The sequence below is a fragment of the Cydia fagiglandana genome, chromosome 24 (assembly GCF_963556715.1).
Source record: "Cydia fagiglandana chromosome 24, ilCydFagi1.1, whole genome shotgun sequence".
Classification (NCBI taxonomy): Eukaryota; Metazoa; Arthropoda; class Insecta; order Lepidoptera; family Tortricidae; genus Cydia; species Cydia fagiglandana.
This window is the reverse complement of record NC_085955.1, coordinates 2,209,305-2,231,576: the sequence shown is the minus strand read 5'-3', so window position 1 is coordinate 2,231,576 and position 22,272 is coordinate 2,209,305. Positions and strand designations below refer to the sequence as shown.

The 22,272-nt window shown below is 41.6% G+C and overlaps 1 protein-coding gene across 1 annotated transcript; it reads left to right on the top strand.

Moving 5' to 3' along the window:
- Positions 1-859: 859 nt before the first annotated feature.
- Positions 860-22,193, top strand: LOC134676241 (ionotropic receptor 25a). Its single transcript, XM_063534564.1, has 19 exons — positions 860-1,245; positions 1,721-1,867; positions 2,055-2,258; positions 3,119-3,285; positions 4,470-4,643; positions 5,300-5,496; positions 6,321-6,480; positions 7,500-7,616; positions 8,551-8,655; positions 9,567-9,666; positions 10,513-10,690; positions 13,551-13,734; positions 14,996-15,117; positions 16,387-16,499; positions 17,307-17,397; positions 17,480-17,641; positions 18,558-18,631; positions 19,599-19,773; positions 22,024-22,193. Exons 1-19 carry the CDS (start codon positions 1,167-1,169, stop codon positions 22,148-22,150), a joined length of 2,676 nt encoding a protein of 891 aa, XP_063390634.1. The 5' UTR covers positions 860-1,166; the 3' UTR covers positions 22,151-22,193.
- Positions 22,194-22,272: the final 79 nt, after the last annotated feature.

The following is a 22,272-nucleotide window of genomic DNA, read 5'->3' as shown; positions in this document are numbered from 1 at the left end:
CGTACGCAGCGGTGTCATTGACACCGTTGTGCTGACACCATTCCGTCGTTACTAAAGGGGCCCACTAATTAAGAGTCCGCCGGACGGTATCGGCCTGTCAGTTGTTCGGAACTGTCAAAATGTTATTCTTACTGACAGGCCGATACCGTCCGGACTGTTAATCAGTGGGCCCCTTAAGTAATAATATACTCCGCCTGGTACTCTCTTCCCGTCTTTTCTAGGTCACCTGATTGACACAAGCCTACGTCATCATGCGACAGCGCTATATGATAATATGCGATAGCGATATATATAGCGGCCATGTTATTGTGACGTAGGCTTGTGTCACTCTGGGAAGAGAAGACCATGTTTTATTAGACTATGGTCAAACTTCTATGAAATTATGACATGTAAATAACACTTGCACTGCGTAGGCTATCATAATCGCTGCAAACTTTCCTTGGTCTAACTCTACCTCATTTTACATAAAGAAAGCATTTTTTTTATTTAAACCATAAATATAATTAATAACAAACTTAGAATAAAAAGTAACCTAAAATTAAAACTACCTACAAAACTAATACCTAAAAAATATATATATACATATAACATTAATTTTTTTTAAGCATATTTTCCACACTGTATATGTATTTAAGTCAGCAAACGACCGTCATGATCAAAGTGATCCTAATCAAAGTATTTCGAGTTGTGGCGCCCACCCTGTATTTTGTAAGACTTATGAACACAACAGTACTAAAGTAAACAGTGAATCACTACCAATAATAACATGACAAGGTATTGTCTAAGCATTATTTCGTCTTCAAACTACTAAAATATTCAATACAAGATAACCGATTATTCCACTTAAGTTATACCGTCATTTTATCATTTTACTTCAAGGATTCAAGTTCAACACAAATTTCCGTATTCATTCTAAATTATTTCCCTCCAGATTTGAAAAAAAAAAGTTTCGGATGCGTTCAGAAATAAACGTTTCTTTTTATTTATTTTCAGCCAGGCCAGATAAGATCATGGCTTGTTAAACGTTATAATGTTCGAAAAATTACGCATAATATTTTATGTTTTCTTGACTCTGTTCATACCTTACTTATTACAGGAATATATTTCCGTGATTTTATTAAATAAAGTAAAGAGCTGCGGCTCTTGTGGTTCTTGTCGGTATTAAAATGGATTTATGTTGTTTGTTTTTGGCTATTTTTATTTTTAATTTGGGATGTGTGGCTTCGGAGTTGAGTTTGCGATTCGGTAAGTTTCAATGAAAATGATGCAATAAAAAAAATTATAGATATAGTTTGGCCTGGGATTGTCTCAGAAATTCACACGAATTTAGAAACCAGATTATTTGTAGTAATAAATATGATGATGAGTTACTAGCATTTCTTTTTTTAGAATTATAGAGTTCCGTACCCAAAGGGTAAAAACGGGACCCTATTACTAAGACTCCACTGTCCGCCTGTCTGTCTCCAGGCTGTATCTCATGAACCGTGATAGCTAGACAGTTAAAAATTTCACAGATGATGTATTTATGTTGCCGGTATAACAACAAATAACAAATACTAAAAAGTACGGAAACCTCGGTGGACTGGACTGGTGGCTGGTCCGGTTTTATAAATTATATTATAAAAGTTACGAGCTTCCGAAAACGTTCATTTATAATTTAAAAATTTTCTTAGTTAACACGAAAGTAAAGATCAAAACTTTCATCCAAACGTTTTTCCAGTATTCATTATAGAATCCCACGAACAAGACCTACCGCAGCTAGTCGGCCGAGGCCTAAAGTTTGCCGAGGAGGCCCAACCAGACCTGAGAGTGAGCGAGGCCATCGTTTCGCTAGACCGAGAGAACGAAGAAGAAAGCTACAGACAATGTAAGTTAAGACGAACGTAAAACCAATGCCATATATTACATTGGAATCCCTACAGATCGTTATTTACAACAAAATTAAATAAATATTTAAGTGGGGCTCGCATACAACGGACGTGATTTTTTTTTGCCGTTTTTTGCGTACCGGAACCCTACACACTACACTACTACACCTGTCCAGTTTTTTCCAGTATGCTCCGCCCTGTCAACCGGCGTCTCAATGATAGTCGACCTGTCCTGGACGCCGTGGGACTCGCTGGAAGAGCTGGCCAGCTCTTCGGGTGTGCCCCTGGTGCGGGCTCGGCTCGGCTCGCAGCACCTGGTCAGAGCTATGGATGAGTATCTGGAGTCAAGGAACGCTACGGACGCAGCGCTGCTCTTGGAGAGCGAGGCAGGTGAGACAGACACCCCTAGCGTCACCCGAGGTGCGAAACTTCTGACTTCGGCCGAACTCAGCTCAGATAATGAATTTTGACAACCCTAAATAGCCGAAAGGGATAGTGCCATATATTAGAAAGGGACAGTATGATCCTACCCTGAACCGCTGTCAAACTTCGGTTTTGCAGGAAGTTTCCTTTCTGTACGGCAGAACTATTATCTATTCTGCGTCAACTCTATTGGCCCCTCTACACGATGGGCCAACGCCGGCCACTCCAAGTAGCAGCCATGCGGTAGAATGAGATAGCCATATCACTTGCTCGCTCTAACGCATAAATGCGTTGGAGTGGCCAGCGTTGGCCCATCGTGTAGAGGAGCCATATGGGTGCAATCGAAGCAACGTTGGCGCAACTGCGCAGCGACGCCATTTTCCATAATGCTGGCTAGACCCCAAGGCTCAAAAGCTGTCTTGAATAGTCCTATGACAGTCAGATCTAGCTATATCTGCAGAGATATTGCAATGACAAAGTGTTAAGTGTCAGCATAACAGTATTTTTAGGGTTCCGTACCTCAAAAGGAAAAAATGGAACCCTTACAGGATCTCTCGTGCGTCTGTCTGTCCGACCATCCCCCTTGATCTCTGAAACTACTCTACTGGACCTAAAATTTTGAAAAAAAATACACAAAATAGTACTTTACCTATATAGACAGGAAAACCTATAAGAAATGTGCAGTCAAGCATGAGTCGGACTTACGTACGGAACCCCTGGAACACGCCGACTCGCACTTGACCGGTTTTTTATTACGTCACGTCCCAATTGGTCAATTCTAATTCGGTGCAGAGTAAACTTAGTCCAACTATTAAAATCTTTCTCAGACGTGGACCGGACTCTCTACGAGCTTCTCGGCGAGTCCAACGTCCGCGTGTGGGTTCACGCCGGCCTCACGCGGGACTCCGCACGAGCACTGAAGACGATGAGGCCTGAGCCGAGCTTCTTCGTCGTTGTGGGCAGCACGGCGTTCGTCACTGATACTTATAAAAGAGTAAATAATTCACAGACAAGACATCCTTCCCCTTTTTTTCTTTTATTGCAATAGTTAAAGGAGGATCCTCCTAACTTAGAGTGACATGCCATTTCCAACTGCAGCTACAATACTGTTCATATTACTATGGAAACGCGTCGCTGTCATTGTCAATTTCCATAGAAAATGAACAGTATTGCAGCTGCAGTTGGAAATGGAATGTCACTTTTAGTTTAACTCCCAAAAAAAAATCCTCCAGGCTGAGCATAGCTCTACCTCCTCTGCCACGATATACGGTATTTTTACTCCATTTTCGAGTTGAAAGTGTCTTTGTGTGACGTCCGTGTCTTTGAACGGACCAATCACGGCACTCTCGCTCATCTCGTCCCCCGTATTTTTGGCAGCATCGGTTTCATTAAATAATTGCTCTACTCCGTCTAGAGGATTCCTAGTCTATGTACGTAAGTTCCGAAAAACTCATTGGTACGCCAGGATTTGAACCCGCAACCTCCGGATTGAAAGTCGGACCTCATCCACTCGGCCACTGCCGCTTATACCACTAGCTTTTCGGTGAAGGAAAACATCGTGAGGAAACCTGCATAGGTACATCTGCGAAGAATACATACCTACATACACATATTAACTTGTATACTGTCATAACTAGACTGATAATGGTGAATACTCAGCATATGGACCCGGGAATGTCCTTAAACTACGTCCAAGACCACCGGTGGACGGGCAGCAGCGTCCCTCAAATTCGGTGTACTCGACTGTGATCGCCAACCCGCCTGCCAAGCGTGGCGATTATGGCATTCACCCCCCATAAGGGGGAGGCCTCTGGCCTATGTTCAGCAGTGGACGTCTTATGGCTGAGATGATGATGATGATGATGACTCAGCACATGCCAGGTCCTACTGAAGTAGTACCTGACCTGACGCTGGTCTTCCGACTCACGCTAGACAGGGCTGGGGCCGGGTCGGAGCTTCCGGCGCTTCGTTTTCTATGGAAAGCACCATGTCATCACCGATCAGCCGTCATAGAAAATGACGCGTCGGACGCCTCAGCCCGGGCCCGGCCTGGTCTAGCGTGAGCCATCCTTTAGGAGATTGACAGTAACATCACCCGCTTTACCCCCTGCAGCAGTGTCGCTGCTGCAGTAACATCCAAATGCAAAAAAAAAATCAAAAAAATTGGTCCGTCACCAGGCTGTCAAAGAGAAGCTGGTCCGGCGAGACTACCGCTGGAACCTGGTGCTGACGGATTACTCGACCCTGGAGCTGCAGCCTGTCAAGCCAGCTATGGTGCTGCAGGTGGACCCTGCGGAATGCTGCAAGGTCATAGGGCAGAAGGATGGGTGCAGCTGTTCGCAGGATTTTGAGGTACAGGTATAGTCGCGCTCCGCGATTGTTGAGCCACTTAGGGTTCTAGCTAAATTAGAATTTCCATAGCGTAAGCATCGAACAACCAAGCTAGGACCCTAAATTGCTCAACCGCGGAGCGTGATGGTACATTGTTATCCATACATCATCTATCATATCAGAGTTTTTCCCGTGGCATCCTAAAAGAGCCTAGAGTCCACTTTGGAAACTTAACCCCAAGAATTGGCGGAGGCACTCGTTTTTACGAAAGCAACCATCATTAGATTAGAATCTTACCTTCTCCAGAAAAGTTCAAGTCTAGATTTTCTTGGTTTGATTGTGAATAATCTTGGAGGATATAACCAAACGGAGTAGCAATCAACAGGCGTTTCCCTCCGTCGAATGACCAACGCACATTGCATGGACTGACGTTTATCTATTCTGACGTGGTAATTTTTATGTTACTTACGTTATACCTACATTATTTGACTTACCCCTCTCCCGTAAAAATCGGCAGACTATTTTGTTCAGAATACCTATTACAGACGTCTCCATTTGGTTATATCCTCCAAGTGATTAATTAATTACCTATGATTATCCAGAAATGGGGACTAGGTAGGTACCTACGTACGTTTGTATGGAGAGACGGTCGTCCACATTTCTCTTTCCTTTTACAGCCAAAGCAGCCGATCCTCTCCGCCCTCCTCCAACTCCTGACAGAAACGTACTCCAAGCTAGACGACGATGACTTCACAACCAGGGTGGACTGCGACAACCTGGTGGCGGAGAACGGCACCAGGTCGAAGGTCTACCGCCAGCTGGCCGAGGAGTTGGGGGCTTCGAATGAGAGCCTGTTCTATTGGGATGCGGAAAGGTAAGTCTTAACACTGCGCCAAGCGTCAAATCCTAGAAACTAAAACGTGATTTTTATGCTAAAACTTGCCATAAATGAAACCGAAACTTCTGTTGGACTTCTGTTGTTGGTTGTTGTTCTGTTGGACCTGACCGGACGTAACAAAATACAGTCCGTTTTTTTTAGCATTAGAAAGAACTTCGCAGAAGTAAGCTTGTGGTTCCAAATCCGGCACTTTTAGCTGTAATAATTTGAAGTAAATTGTATGTATTGACCATGCTACATTAGATAATTCAATAATTATTAACAATTAAAGAGCCTGATAAAAACTGCACTCTTGCTTCTGTGAAGTTCTTTCTAATGCTAAAAAAACGAACTATAATGAATGGCTCATGTTGGGCCTGGCCGTATCTGGGCCGGAGCTTCCGGCGCTTACTTTTCTATGACATGACAGGCGATCAAGTGATGCTTTCCATAGAAGACGATGCGCCGGAGGTTCTGGCCCGGACACGGCCCCGGTCTAACGTGAGTCATCCTTAAGGGTTATAAACATAGAGCAAAGTAGACTAAAATACAGGCCTGTTGCACACCTCAATAATTAATAATTATGTACATAGAAAAACAATCGACTATTAAATATGAGTCGCTTAACTTCAAACTCGGGTAAATCCATGTCGGATCATGCGATTTTGGTATTATGAAAAGATATTTGCTGAGAGGGTCGAATGGATTTACCCGAGTTTGATGTTAAGCGACACATATAGAAACAGACAAACAGGCGGTCTTATCGCTAAAGCGATCTCTATCAGATAACTTTTGCACATCTAAACATCTAAGTCTTCCAGATCCGGGATCTTCCTCCGCTCCCGTTTCATCCTATCAACCTTGAAGCCGGAGACAGGTCTACAGCATGCAGCCGTCTGGTCCGCTGATGAAGAATACAAGCTGCTGCCGGGAGTGACCTTGGAACCTCTAAGACAGTTCTTTAGGATTGGAACTGCTCCTGTAAGTTTATCCTGTCCGGTTACCACTCTTTCTTTATGGATAGCCATGGATTTTTATCCGAAAGCCTGAGCAATAGGGGATATTACTTCAATATTCTGCCGCCAGAGTGCAGCACTACAGACTCTAGTAAATTCATTGACTAACTTATACATACTGCGCCTTAAACTGTTTTTGACAAGTTATCACAGACTATAAAATATGGCATTGATGCATCAATGCGGTTTGTTAACAAGGGCCTACCGGTAAACGCGAAAATCGAAATTTAGTTATCTGCCTCTCTACGGCTCAAATACGCAAGAGTGATAGAGAGGTTAGATATTAGAAATTTCTATTTTCTTGTTTTGCGGTCTACCCCCAAATATGTCTAATATGGGGGTCTACCCCCAGATTGTGACAGATAATGGTAGTGGCGCTACCTACGCAGAGTTTCGCGTAATATTCCTATTTTTCTATACAGGGTGATTCAGGAGACGTGAGCAGGACTAACACTGCGCATTTTGTAAATTATAAGCAACTGTTTCGTATCAGTATCAGTGAGATTACGTTAATTTTCAACTCGTGTTGAAAAAATAATAATAAATTTATTTACGACATACATTGTCACCCTAAAATTAGAATACTAAACTACCGATATTCTGTGTCAAATTGAATGTCATCACGGTCTGGTTACTTTTGAAAACTCGTATCTCACTCAAGTTTGACAGTTTATTTTCTTCGTAATCAAAATGCTGTCATTACGGTTAAAGAGGTTTTATGTTAATTAATTAGGTCTGGTAGGGTAACCATGATTGTAGAGAGTTAAATTTGCCCTCGCCAAAAAGTTAAAAAATAGGAAAAAGTGTCGTTGTTTCACCTAAATACGACGGTGATCGATCAATTATCAGTTACTGAGTGTGCAGGATTAGTCCTGCTCACGTCTCATGAATCACCCTGTATATGATAGCCATGGATTTTTATCCGAAAGCCTGAGCAATTGCATATGCTTTTTTTAAACCTACGGTTATCCTGCATGGTTTCAGGCCGTACCCTGGACGATGCCGAAGCTAGACCCGAATACTGGAGAGCTGATGTTCAACGAAGATGGAGAACCGATGTATGAGGGATACTGTATTGACCTCATACAGAAGCTGTCTGAGGTAACAATTTGTCTGAGAAACAAATAGGCACAGACAAGATATCCTCCAGACTGATCATAGTAGCGCTACCCCCTCTGCCACAAATATACGGTAGTTTTACTCCATTTTCGAGTCAAGTGTTTTTGTGTGACGCCCGTGTCTTTGAACGGACCAATCTCGGCACGGGACTCGCTCACCTCGTCCCCCGCACCCCAGTATTTTTGGCAGCATCGGTTTCATGAAATAATTGCTCTGAACTCCGTCTAGAGGATTCTTAGTCTATGCAAATAGGTACCTAAAAGTTTTTTTTTATTCGTTATCTTAAAATTAAATTAATTAAAAAAGCGTATTCATCCTTACTTGTCCTATCATGTAAACAAACCCTTCTCGAAGAAATCATCAAACTTTTCTCTGGAATTACACTATAATCATCACTTAAAATGATGCTGTATACAAAGAAAATCATATATTATTGAAAATAATCAAATAACCACTGAAAAATATAATTTCTATTAAGATTTTCATCATTTTCATCAATAATCGCAGTAGCGAACGGATCACCTCAAAATTATGTGACTAAAGATATCTAGATTATCTATGAATCGTATTGTTGGAATGACAGTTTAACGTCACGTTTGTTTACATGATAAGACGCGTAAGGATGAATCACAGACAAAACATCCTCCAGACTGAGCATCGCACGACTGAGCTCTGCCACGCATACGGTAATTTTACTCCATGTTCGAGTCGAAAGTGTCTTTGTGTGACGTCCATGTCTTTGAACGGACCAATCACGGCACGGGACTTCGCTCACCTCGTCCCGCACACCCCCACATTTTTGGCATCATCGGTTGCATGAAATAATTGTTCTAAACTCGGTCTAGAGGATTCCTAGTCTATGGGATGAATACACTGTATTGGTTATTTACACAGATTTTTTTGTTATTCCATGCAGTCAATGGATTTCGACTATGAAATAATAACCCCAAAAACGGGTTCGTTTGGGCGAAGACTGGCGAACGGGACGTGGGACGGAGTAGTGGGAGACCTCATGAGGGCAGTAAGAAACCGATAGTTTTAACTAATTTTTAGAGATGCACCGGATATTCGGTTTCTATCCGGTATCCGGCCTATCCGGCCAATATTTTACTATCCGGCCGGATACCGGACAGTGACCTACTATCCGGCCGGGTACCGGATAGTAAAATTGCTTGATTTCGGAGTAAACTAAGGATTTAAGAAACAGTCTTGATCATAATCGTACTTGTTTATTATTTTAAAACAATTTAAACATTCCACTGACATGCACGCGTACTCATTTCGAACCTGGAAATGTGTCCGCGCGAACTTTAGTTATAAGTTATAGTTCCGCTAGCTGAATATTCGGCGGCCGGATACCGGATATTCAGCCGATGGTCAGGCCAAATATCCGGTATCCGGTATCCGGCCAAACAACTATCCGTTGCATCTCTATAATTTTTAAAACTTTTATTTAAAATGTACCTATAAAATGTTGTAGGTATCGAATAGCAGTACTCATTGTTAGATGTCGACTACGAAACTATTAGGGAGTATTACTGCAATGTTCTGCCGCCAGAGTGCAGCACTATATTGTTTAGTAAACCATAGAGTAACTTATACATAGGCGTTTAACAGTTTCTTGACAAGTTATCACAATGACGGTTTGTTTACAGGTGGTCTACCGCGAAACGCGAAAATCGAAATTTCGTTATCTGCCTCTCTATCGATCGAATAGGCAAGAGTAATAGAGAGGCAGAAACCGAACTTTCGATTTTCGTGTTTCGCGGTAGGCCCTTTGATTGCGCTTGTAACGCCCTCTATACCCAGAGTTTATTGCGTAATATTCCCAATTATTTGTTTTGGCACCAAAACTGTGATGTATGGTGTGAGCACTCTATGCTTACTATATTTCTCTATGCCAAGGTTTAGATGATATTTATGAATTTTTAGGAGACTGACATAGCGGTTTCAGCGCTTACTATGACGGCTGAGAGAGAGGAAGTGATCGATTTCGTGGCGCCGTATTTTGAGCAGAGCGGCATACTTATTGGTAAGACGCACGCTTTTAGACGCACGGCCGGTTTCCATCCTTACTTGGTAGATATTCCACCAATTCGCACGAAGCGCTTTGCTTCTTCTTTCCTTATGCGCACTGCCAAGAAAGGAATTCCTTGCCGGTGTCTATATTTCCGTGTTCTTATTAACCCGGCAACCTTCAAATCAAGAGTGAACAGGCACCTTCTGGGCGAGCTCGCTCCATCATAGGCCACGTCTACGCCTCGGCTAGTCTGTGGCCATGAGTAAGCCCATTCATAGTAAAAAAAAACCGGGCAAGTGCGAGTCTGACTCGCGCACGAAGGGCACTCCAAGTACTGACCACTCCCGACGTTGCTTAACTTTGGTCAAAAATCACGTTTGTTGTGTGGGAGCCCCATTTAAATCTTTATTTTATTCTGTTTTTAGTATTTGTTGTTATAGCGGCAACAGAAATACATCATCTGTGAAAATTTCAACTGTCTAGGTTCTATCACGGTTCGTGAGATACAGCCTGGTGACAGACGGACGGACGGACGGACGGACGGACGGACGGACAGCGAAGTCTTAGTAATAGGGCCCGTTTTACCCTTTGGGTACGGAACCCTAAAAAAGACGAAACTACGTACGTACGTATACGTTCAACGTATTTTAAGAAATGTTTCGCTCTACAACGAGGAACTTCAACGGGAGCACGCTTTAACGGACCGACGCAGACTATCTCTGCATGTGACAGCATGATTCGTCCCTGAATCGCTGAAAAAGTTCGGTTTTGTAGGAAGTCTCTTTTCTATACGGTAGAGTACTATTATTTATTCTATTATTTGTTTTGTTATTAAAATTTGACCAAGTTTTCTTTCAGTAATCCGGAAGCCTACGCGCAAAACCTCCCTCTTCAAATTCATGACCGTACTGCGGACCGAAGTGTGGCTGAGCATCGTGGCGGCACTAGTTTTGACAGGCTTCATGATCTGGTTGTTGGATAAATACTCGCCTTACTCGGCGAGGAACAACCCGGATGCTTATCCGTACCCTTGCAGGTTAGTAAACCAATTGTGGTTTTCAATCAGAGAAGAGTTTCTCGCACGCTTTGGGGCGAGAAATCGTATGACATTATCGTATGCAATAATCGTCAGGCGATTATCGTATAAAAATGTTTACACTCATGCGAGAAATAAAAACTCGCCTACGATTATGTCATGCGATACTCGAATGGAGATTATCGCCAGGCGAAATAGTTTACACGGGGAGCTGCGTTCTAGGGAGATATTTGCGTACGATTTCTCGACTCGTCTAAACTGGTTCTCGTATGACATTTTTTCACGTACGTGCGAGTATCGCACGAATCGGTGCGAACCGATTTTTATACGAGTTTTACCTGTCAACTTACGTGATTAGTTACTAATCTTTTCACTATATTGTCAATATTCTTAGTAAATATTTATTGTTTCTCTCATTATTTTTAATTAATATATTTTAAGTTGCATTTACGAGTATTTTAATATTGGCTCTTGGCTGAAATAACATGACGTTGCTTTTAAGAAAAAAATAAGTTGCCGGGAAACGACAACATATCAAGTACACCTACACGGTGTTTCTGTGATATGATATCTGACTATACTCTGGGGGGTGAATACATACCTATGTAGCTCATACAAAAGAACTTTTACTTACCTACTCCATGGTAGGTAGATAGGTTGTCATAAATTTCGAAGAGTCATACTATGTAGGTACGTCAATGTTTTCTATGGAAAAAGCAGATTTGTTTCGCGTTCGCGATTTAAGGGTTGGCTCCACACTCTAAAAGCTGTTCAGTATGACCTAATTCACCCATCAGAGTACCTATGGTCAAACATCACAAAAGACACTGTATGAAAAGAAAAATATTGTTGTACGTTTTGGCATAAACAATAATAAAACATTTTAAATGTCCCAAAAAACGCATAAAATTGGGACTACAAAAAACATGAACTCGAAAGTCTCGAAATGCGATTCTCGCATTAAATTTTGTTTACACGGAGACATCCAATCAGCAAAGGCGAGGCGATTATCGCTCCTTCTAGTACGATATCGTATGTTTAGTTTACATGATACAATATTTTTTCTCGTGCTACGATAATCGTGCGTTCGAGGCGAGAAACTCGAACCATGTAAATGGGCCTTAAGGATGTTTTTATCAGAATTTCTGTTGGATTTCAGATGGAAAGGACTTTATTGCACATGAAGCATAAGGACCCTTCTGTGCTAGAAAGCCACAATTCGTTTTATTATCGCTTAGCCCCATTTCGCAACTAATCATGGTAACCAGTTGCGAAATAGGAAAAAATATGGCAAATAGGAATAGCTTGGTCTTGGTCTATTTCATGACCATTGTACCATATGAACACAAAAGAGTCTCTTAGAGATAGGCCAAGATAAGTCTGCAGCAATTCTGATAGTCCAGAGTCTGGACTATTAAAATTACGCTCGCACAGTCTGGACTCCAGACTGTGCGAGCGTTATTTTAAACGTCAAAATTATATGAGATTATGACGTATAATCCTTCCATCATATATCCATCAAAAGGGGCGTGCGACAAGGAGACACCATTTCACCCAAGCTTTTTACGGCGGTACTAGAAGACGCCATAAAAACGCTTGCATGGGACAAGACCGGTATTAACATCCATGGTGTCTTTTTGTCGCACTTGAGATTCGCCGACGATATTGTTTTGTTTGCCGAGTCACTGGATGATCTTCAAAGCATGATTCAAGGACTATACCATGCTTCTATAAAGGTAGGTCTTAAGATGAATATGTCCAAGACCAAAGTTATGACGAACATCACTGGCAATTCGAATCTCACCGTAACGGTGGGAGACGAAGAGCTGGAGGTGGTCGAGCAATACGTGTATCTTGGACATATTCTATCTTTCGACAAAAAACATCAGGAAAAGGAGATCTCCAGAAGAATCCAGTTGGGTTGGGCGGCATTCAACAAACTTTCGGACATCCTCAAATCTGAAAACTTTCCACAATGCCTGAAAACTCGCCTCTTTAATCAATGTGTCCTGCCCACCATGACATACGGTGCCGAGACATGGACGCTCACTAGGGGGCTGTGCATAAAATACGAGTAGCACAAAGAGCCATGGAGCGCTCCATGCTCGGCATTAAACTGCAAGACCGAGTGAGGAATGTCGAAATCCGACGCCGCACCAAGGTGCGAGACGTGGGTGACGTTATCTCCAAGCTTAAATGGAGTTGGGCGGGACATGTTGCTAGGCAGAGTGATGGCAGGTGGACCAAAAGGTTGACGGATTGGTGGCCACTTTCGGATGAAAGAAGCGCCTGGCGTCCGTTGGCTCGTTGGGTGGATGACATTCGGAAAATTGCGGGGCACTTTTGGATGAGACTAGCTCAGGACCGGGATAAGTGGCGTACACGAAGAGAGGCCTATGCTCAGCAGTGGGCGACTGAAGGCTAGAATGATGATGATGATGATGATGACGTATAAATAACATTTGCACAGTCAGTGCTGTCAAAATTGTTGCAGAGTTATCTTGGTCTAACAAGATACCTAGTTCAGTAAAAAAAAAGGAAAATGGAGTCCTTCTTAAATAAGGTTTTGTAGTTTTTTCTGGCTTTTCGGTAAAGGAAAACATCGTGAGGAAACCTGCATACATCCGCGAAGAAATTCAAAGGTGTAAGTATGTGAAGTCCCCAACCCGCATTGGGCTAGCGCGAAGACTATAGCCCAATCCCTCTCGCGCATGAGAAGAGGCCTGTGCCCAGCAGTAGGACCTATAGGCTGAAATATTTTGTTTCATATTTTTTGCAATACAGTCATTGTGGCACTCTTTGGAGAGGCCTATGCCCAGCAAAGGACGTCCCCTGGCTGATATGATGATATTTTTTGCAGAGAATTCACTCTTAAAGAAAGCTTCTGGTTCGCGCTGACCTCCTTCACCCCCCAAGGTGGAGGGGAGGCTCCGAAGGCGCTGTCAGGACGCACTCTGGTGGCTGCCTATTGGCTGTTCGTGGTGCTTATGCTGGCTACGTTCACGGCCAATTTGGCGGCTTTCCTGACTGTCGAGAGAATGCAGGCAAGATAGTTTTGCTTCCTTAGCACCATTCCATTGACCCGGGGTTAACCGGTTAAACCTGGAGTTACCATGGTTACCAGTACAATTTGACACACATCATCTCAGCCATAAGACGTCCACTGCTGAACATAGGCCTCCCCCTTGGACCTCCATTCGTAACGGTTGCCAGCGACCCGCATCCAGCGTCTTCCGGCGGCCTTAACAAGGTCGTCCGTCCATCTTGTGGGTGGACGTCCTACGCTGCGCTTGCTAGTCCGTGGTATTTGACACACGGTTAATGGTTTAACCGCTTATCACCGGGTTAGTGGGATGGTGCAAGTGGCCCTTAGTTATCTTAGCGCCACTTGCACCACTCCACTAACGCAAGGTTAACCGGTTTAACCGCTAACCCTGTGTCAAATTGTACTGGTAACCATGGTAACCGGTTAACCCCGGGTTAGTGGAATGGTGCAAGTGGTCCTTAAAGGGAATATTAGGCAAAACTCTGCGCAGGCGGCACCACTAGCATAAACTGTAAACAAACCGGTTTGATGCATCAATGTCATATTTAGGCCCACTTGCATCATTCCAGTTACCCGGGGTTAACCGGTTAATCCTGGAGTTACCATGGTTACCAGTACAATTTAACACTGGGTTAACGGTTTAACCGCTTAATTAACACAACACAACAACAATTATAATGTAGGTATTTGTAAAAAAACTGAAATTCTAAACTTCTATATTTAGGTATTTAAATAAAAGTACACAAAATCTACCGTCAAATGGCTCCTTAAGCCAGTTGAGGGTAGATGAAAACATTACACGATCAAATAATGTAGGTTAAAGTCAATCGTTCAGTGACAGATCCAGGCGGATTTGTATTTGGTTGGTTAACCAATAAATGCTATAACTACCCAAAAATGTACAAATTGTTTGTTTACTTTTATTTAAATACCTAAGGATACAAACTATTAGGTATACTTTACCTGGGTCTCTATTGTTTCCCAAATAGTTTTAAGTCATAATGTATTGTTTGTCCGAATTTTCGTTAGTCATAATTGGTTTTTCTCAGAAACGCGTTACTTTTCAGAATTGCCATAAACAAACCTAATCTAACCTATATACAGAATAACCTCACGAAAATCCTGAAAAATTAACGGTTTCAGATTTATGACTAACGATAATATGACAAACAATACATTATGACTTAAAACTTTATGGGAAACAAAGGGACCCCACTTAACCTTGTACATGACGTATAATCTTTCTTTGTTTGTCATAGACACCAGTGTCATCGTTAGAGCAGTTAGCACGCCAATCTAGGATCAACTATACCGTGGTAGAAGGCTCCACCATACACCAGTACTTCATCAACATGAAGTTTGCTGAAGATACACTGTACAGGTATATAGTATGTAGCTTTCAAATAGAGCTCGACGGCTAATCCTATTGTCTATTGTTCAGTAAAACCGCTCGTGCCACGTGCCATAACCACCTGCATAAAAAATACGTACTTTTTTTACTGAGTGCCGGCGAGTCGAACGCTAGGTGCCAAATAGAATAATGAAGACCCTTTTTTGCAGGTAAGTAGCACGTGCGGTTTTACTTAACAATAGACAATAGGATTAGCCGTCGAGCTGTATTTGAAAGCTAACACACTATACCAACTTATGTGGCCGATGGCTACTTTTTTAGAGTTCCGTACCCAAAGGGTAAAATGGGAGCGTAATTACTAAGACTAAGAGCCACCAAAAACAGAACAACATGGCGACGGATCGCAAGAGCTGCGGTGGCGCAGAAATCGACCGCGACATGACCACGACCACTCTGTCAAGAGTGCACGACTAAGAAAAAGAAGAAGATAGAATTACTAAGACTCTACTGTCCGTCAGTCTGTGTGTCACCAGGTTGTATCTCATGAACCGTGTTAGTTAGGACAGTTGTAATTTTCACAGATCATGTATTTCTGTTTGATGTATTTTTGTACCAATGAGTTTTTCGGCACTTTTATGTACCTACCTACGAAATATCATTTGAAATTTACCAGTTGCTTTTCGGTGAAAGAAAACATCGTGAGGAAACCGGACTAATCCCAATAAGACCTAGTTTCCCCTCTGGGTTGGAAGGTCAGATGGCAGTCGCTTTCGTAAAAACTAGTGCCTACGTCAATTTTTGGGATTAGCTGTCAAGCGGACTCTAGGCTCTCATCAGCCGTGGCAAAATGCCGGGATAACGCGAGGAAGAAATTCTATTTCTGTTGCCGCTATAACAACAAAATACTAAAAAAACCGGGCAAGTGCGAGTCGGACTCGCGCACGAAGGGTTCCATACCATAATTAAAAAAAAGGCAAAAAAATAACGGTCACCCATCCAAGTATTGACCCCGCCCGATGTTGATTAACTTCGGTCAAAAATCACGTTTGTTGTATGGGAGCCCCACTTAAATCTTTATTTTATTCCGTTTTTAGTATTTGTTGTTATAGCGGCAACAGAAATACATCATCTGTGAAAATTTCAACTGTTTAGCTATCACGGTTCGTGAGATACAGCCTGGTGACAGACGGACAGACAGCGGAGTCTTAGTAATAGGGTCCCGTTTTACCCTTTGGGTACGGAACCTTCGGTCGGCCGGTTTTTGAAAGTTAGTTATCTTTGCTGCGTTCCTATTCCCAGGGTATGGAAGGAAATAACACTGAACGCGACATCAGACCAATCTCAATACCGAGTGTGGGACTATCCAATCAGGGAACAGTACGGGCACATATTGCTGGCTATCAATGCTTCTAGTAAGTACTAACATTAGTCTTTACAAAGATAATTATGGCGTATAGAAGCTCACTACATGCTAATAAAAATATACAACCACCTACCGAACTCCCTTAAAAATATTGAAAAACAGCCGATATTTAATAAACGCTTAAAAACATTCTTAGTCGACAAATGTTACTACAATGTAAATGATTTTTTTAACGATAAACACGATTAATAATGTTAATCTATATGCAAATAATAATGTTAGTTTTAAGTATTGCTGTGCCCTTGCAGGGTATGTGTCACATGTAAACCCACCTACTTATAAGCTCCACCTAATAATGTGTAATGTGATTTGCAATAAACATTTTGAATTTTGAATTTTGAGCTCTACCATGAGTTCCGTGAATGACAGTCGATAGCGAGAAGGTTAAGGAAAATGTATGGAGTAAGTGTACAGTGCCTCTACCGGTCACCTAAAGAACTAAAAATTTCAATTGCTACCATGAGTTACAAACGTTTTTACGCGAGTTTCCCATAGTTGCCTAACTTCACACATAAAACGCTCTTTTTCTAATTATATTAATGAAAACTGAGCCAGAATTACTCCACGTGAATAGTTTACGCGAGTAAACGTGACAGAGAAGTCATCGAAAAATACGTGCGTTTCCAACGTGACATTTCTGTCAACTTGTACGTACACACAGGACTCCTATTCGACAAACGACGTTTGACGTATCGTGTTGAGCTCGGGAGAGGCTAGTGTAAGGTGCCCCTAAAATCGCTGGGAATTACCATTATTTGTTACGTTCTTTAGATGACCTAGCTATTGTTTTTTTCAGTGCCTGTGCCAGACGCTAAGACCGGGTTCCGACAGGTAGACGAACACACGGATGCAGACTTTGCTTTCATACACGACTCCGCCGAAATCAAGTAAGAATGAAGTTGTGCACCATTGCGCGACTGACTTCGGCTAATTGACTTTTAAAAGTTAAAGCGATTGGGCTGTTTTCAGATACGAGGTGACCCTAAACTGCAACCTCACAGAAGTCGGTGAAGTGTTTGCAGAGCAGCCGTATGCCATTGCAGTGCAGCAGGGCTCGAGGCTTCAGGAGGAGCTGTCCAGGGCTCTGCTAGATTTACAGAAGGAGAGACTGTTGGAACAGCTAGCTGCTAAGTGAGTCGATATAATTTAGATAACGATTTTGTACTGTATAACAAACATTGAGATTATTACTATAGAGAAGCGATTTCAAACATTGAAATTGTCGCAATTGCAATGCAACCTGTACCACGCGACCAAGACGTCGCGAGCGCCGTGAGATTCTTGGCGCTTACGAGTTTAGGTCGCGAGATTCACGCTCCGCTTCTGTGGTTTGTTGTCAAAACAACAACTCAAAGATGACTCATGCTAGACCGGGCCGTGGCGTCGTCCGGCTTTTCATTTTCTATGACGGCTGATCGGTGACTACATGGTGCTTTCGATAGAAAACGAAGCGCTGGAAGCTTCCTTCATGGCGCAAAATATTGGTTCTCTGTGCCCATTCTATTCGTATACTCTGTATCTTTAGGTACCTATTTAAATAAAAGTAAACAAAAATCTTCCCTCAAATGGCTCCTTAAGCCAGTTGAGGGTAGAAGAAAACAATACACGATCAAATAATGTAGGTTAAAGTCAGGTCGTTCAGTGACTGATCCATCAGGCGGTTTTTGTGATTGGTCGGTTAACCAATAAATTATATAACTACCCGAAAATTACAATTGTTTGTTTTTTATTTAAATACCTAAAAATACAGACTATAGTAATAATATAGTTTAATGATAAAAAAATACAAGGGTCAGATGCAGAAGGCGGTAATTTTGGACACGGCGCGTATAGTACGTCGATTCCTCACTCTGCGGCCCTGACCACCAGCCACCAGTAGCTTGGGCCCTGCCCCGCTGCCGGCGGCACCCTAGGTTAGGTTTTTTATAATGTGTTTATATGTATTTTTTAAGTGTTTTTATATTTTACTTTTACATTCATATTATAAAAAGAAGAATGATGAATAAAAAAATACCATGGTGCTCTAAAAACGACACTTGTGTTTCAGGTACTGGAATGAAACGGCACGACAACAGTGCCCTGATGCTGACGAATCTGAGGGTATCACTTTGGAAAGTTTAGGTATGTGACAGTATATCTGGACTTGGATATTTATTTATTATTATTTATTATTTAAATACATTTACACGGCATCACAGCGTATGTCAATACACCGCATAATTAAACTAATTACGTACTTAAACATTAAAACTCAAATGCAAGTGCTGGAAAGCCTATCATCTCACAAAACCTCAGACAGTCCCGGCACACATTCGCCCATCTCCACGCAAACAAGTCACATCTGGTGCTGATGTCAGGAGTGCGTTGCTATGTATGATATCGATTACACGCTAATTCCGGCGTCAGTTTTTTTTTTTTGAGGTTTGTAATGGAATTTAGAGAGTGGGCCTCTATCCTATCCATAAGTTTGACGCCGGGATGTCCCGGAGGGGTTTGACGCCGGGATGTCCCGGAGGGTCCGGCGTCAGTTCAGTCATAAGTCTTATTCGCGTTTTGACTGATGCCAGAATGATGGAAAATGGACATGGTTTCACGATCAGTCCAGACTGACAACAGACTGATACAATTACGACACAGTCGCCGTTTGGACACAGAACGCAACACAGTCATTTAGTCTTGTCTAATATGGTGACTGACGCGAGAATGACACAAACAGGGTACACGATCAGGGCCCCCCCACATCTAGCGACTTTCGAGCGTCGGCGTCTGGTCAGCGCTATGGAAAATGACGTCGCTGCGCAGTTGCGTCGAGCAGCGGCCATAGAGTTGTAGACGCCGACGCTCGAAAGACGCTAGATGTGGCCCCTCCCTTAGTCTCCTATCAGTTTTCTGTCATTCAAAATGGACTGACGAATATTATCTAAAATATTAATCTAGCTAGACCATCAGTCCGTCAGTCCGAGTGTTACACGATAATTCTCTCGTCATTCTGACCAGAATGATAGACTGAACTGACGCCAGAATTAGCGTGTAACCGATGTCTATGCATGGAGTACCTACTGTATAAAAATTTTGTTGTATGCTGCAGGCGGCGTGTTCATAGCGACACTTTTCGGCCTCGGCCTCGCCATGATAACTCTGGCCTGGGAGGTGTTCTATTACAAACGGAAGGAGAAGAATAAAGTGCGACAGGTCGAGGAGGAAAGGCCTAAGAAGGCCTTCGAGAAGGATCTAGAGAAGAAGATTGCTGGTGGTGTGGCCAGGTATTTATTTAAATACTAGCTTTTACCCGCGACTTCGTCTGCGAGGAATTAGTGAGCAGCTGAAGTAGGTATAACGCCTAGATAATGCTAATAACTTACATCAATTATTAGGCAATTCATTAACTCTTTCTATTCCACCCCCCTTTGTACTCTCTTCAGGGATGAATGTCCTTCCCCGGGACTCAAACTATCTTTATGCTGAATTTCAACTAAATTCGGTTCAGCGGCTTAAGCGTAAATACTTAACAGACAGACAGACAGACAGACAGACACACTTTCGCATTTATAATATTAATAATATGGATTTATTACAAAAACTTAGCCTCTGTTATAATTTTTTTCTAACACCATAAGTACGGTGACAAATTTCATCTACTTTGCGAAATTATTCGATAAAAGGTTACCTAATAAATGGCTGCTATTTAACTGATCACCAGATTTAATAAAATTTAATACCAAAAAAATATATTTTACCACCCTAAAATAATGAATGATCACCAAAATTATAACACCATTTTAATGTGAAATGATTACCAATTTTATTACATTTTACTATCCTTTTAAAGGAAATGACACCAAACTAATCATTATTAACCCAAAAATAGTAAATGATTACCAAATTTAAAACCCCATTTTAATGTGAAATGGTAACCAAATTTTTACATCTTGCTATCCTATTAAAGAATATGACACAAAAATAATCATTGTAAACCCAAAAATATTAAATGACCACCAAAATTTGAACTCCATTTTAATGTAAAATTATAACCAAATTTTTAAATCTTGCTATCCTATTAAAGCAAATCACTCCAAAATAATCATTGTAAACCCAAAAATAGTAAAAAACCACCAAATTTGTGCCCACATTTTTATTAAAAATGTGCAAATATTTAATATAATACTATAAAATTAATTAATCCATTTCGTCACCTTTTTCTAGTAGCGTTTTATTTCTGTAACAGTCGCAGTTCTAACCTAACCTAACCCATTTTTCTAGTAGCATTTGGTTTCTGTATGGGTCGCAGTTCAAACCTAACCTAACCCACTTTTCCAGTAGCATTTCTTTTCTGTAAGGGTCGCAGTTCAAACCTAACCTAACCCACTTTTCCAGTAGCATTACTTTTCTGTAAGGGTCGCAGTTCAAACCTAACCTAACCCATTTTTATAGTAGCATTTGCTTTCTGTAAGGGTCGCAATTCAAACCTAACCTAACCCACTTTTCTGGTAGCAGTTTGGTTCTGTAAGGGTCGCAGTTCAAACCTATCCTAACCCAATTTCTAGTAGCATTTCGGTTCTGTGAGGATCGCAGTTCTAACCTAACCTAACCCACTTTTATAGTAGCATTTCGTTTCTGTAAAGGTCGCAGTTCAAACCTAACCTAACCTACTTTTATAGTACCATTTCGTTCCTGTAAGGGTCGCAGTGCTAACCTAACCCACTTAACTGATAGCAGTTTAACTTACTTTTCTAGTAGCATAACGAAATGCTAGTAGAAAAGTAGGTTAAGTTAGGTAGGTATGCGGTGCGGGGTACTGGGGGTTGAGCGGGAGGGGCTAGTAATGTTGGCATCAGTTTACTTTATTTGGTAATATGTATACATTTTTTGGTAATCATAGTGGTTTATTTAGGTGAAAATATCGCATTAATTTGGTCTTCAAGATTTGGTGATCATTAATGATTTTTGGTGGTCATTCAATATATTTCGTATTTGAATACAATTTGAAGGGCAGTCGTAATTAAAACGGTGGTACTTTTGTATTTTTAGGCCTTATTTTTTTGGTGTTCAGTAATTTTTTTTGGTAAGCATGATTTTTTTGTTTAGGGTACCAAAGTATTTTTTGGTGGTCATTATATTTGTAGCCCTAATAAATTATCACATCTGTCATCGTACCCATGCTGTTTGAATAATACTATAGGATTACTTATGTCAAAAGGACATTGACAAACTATTATATTATCAACGGCTTGTTATAGATTTGAGAGACATTTAAAAAAAAAATTATACATAAATGACTCTTGAAGTAGTACGTAACAAAGTTTAGTAACTGGTTACGAACAACAAGTACCTACTACTATTTTAGGTAACCGGTTACGACTGTTAACCTAATAGGTCACGAACTATAAAATGGTTTGTTTCTACGAAACTGTGTTACGAATAACATTAATGAGGTCTTTTTCTTTGAAAGGATGGAACAGTTTCGTTTAATAATTATAAAACGTTAAATATTTTATTTCTCTTGTTGTTCACAGGCTGAGGAAGCGAGACAAAAAAGAGAAGAGAGGGCAAGTGACTATTGGCGACACGTTCAAACCTGTGTCAGAAAAGGATGGTGTTTCTTACATCAGTGTTTACCCCAAGACCGAGTACAAACCGTAGATTAGTCAGTATTAGAGCCCCCCCCCCCCCCTTTCCAACGTCTTTCGAGCGTCGGCGTCTACAACTCTATGGCCGCTGCTCGACGCAACGTCGACGCAACTGCGCAGCGACGTCATTTTCCA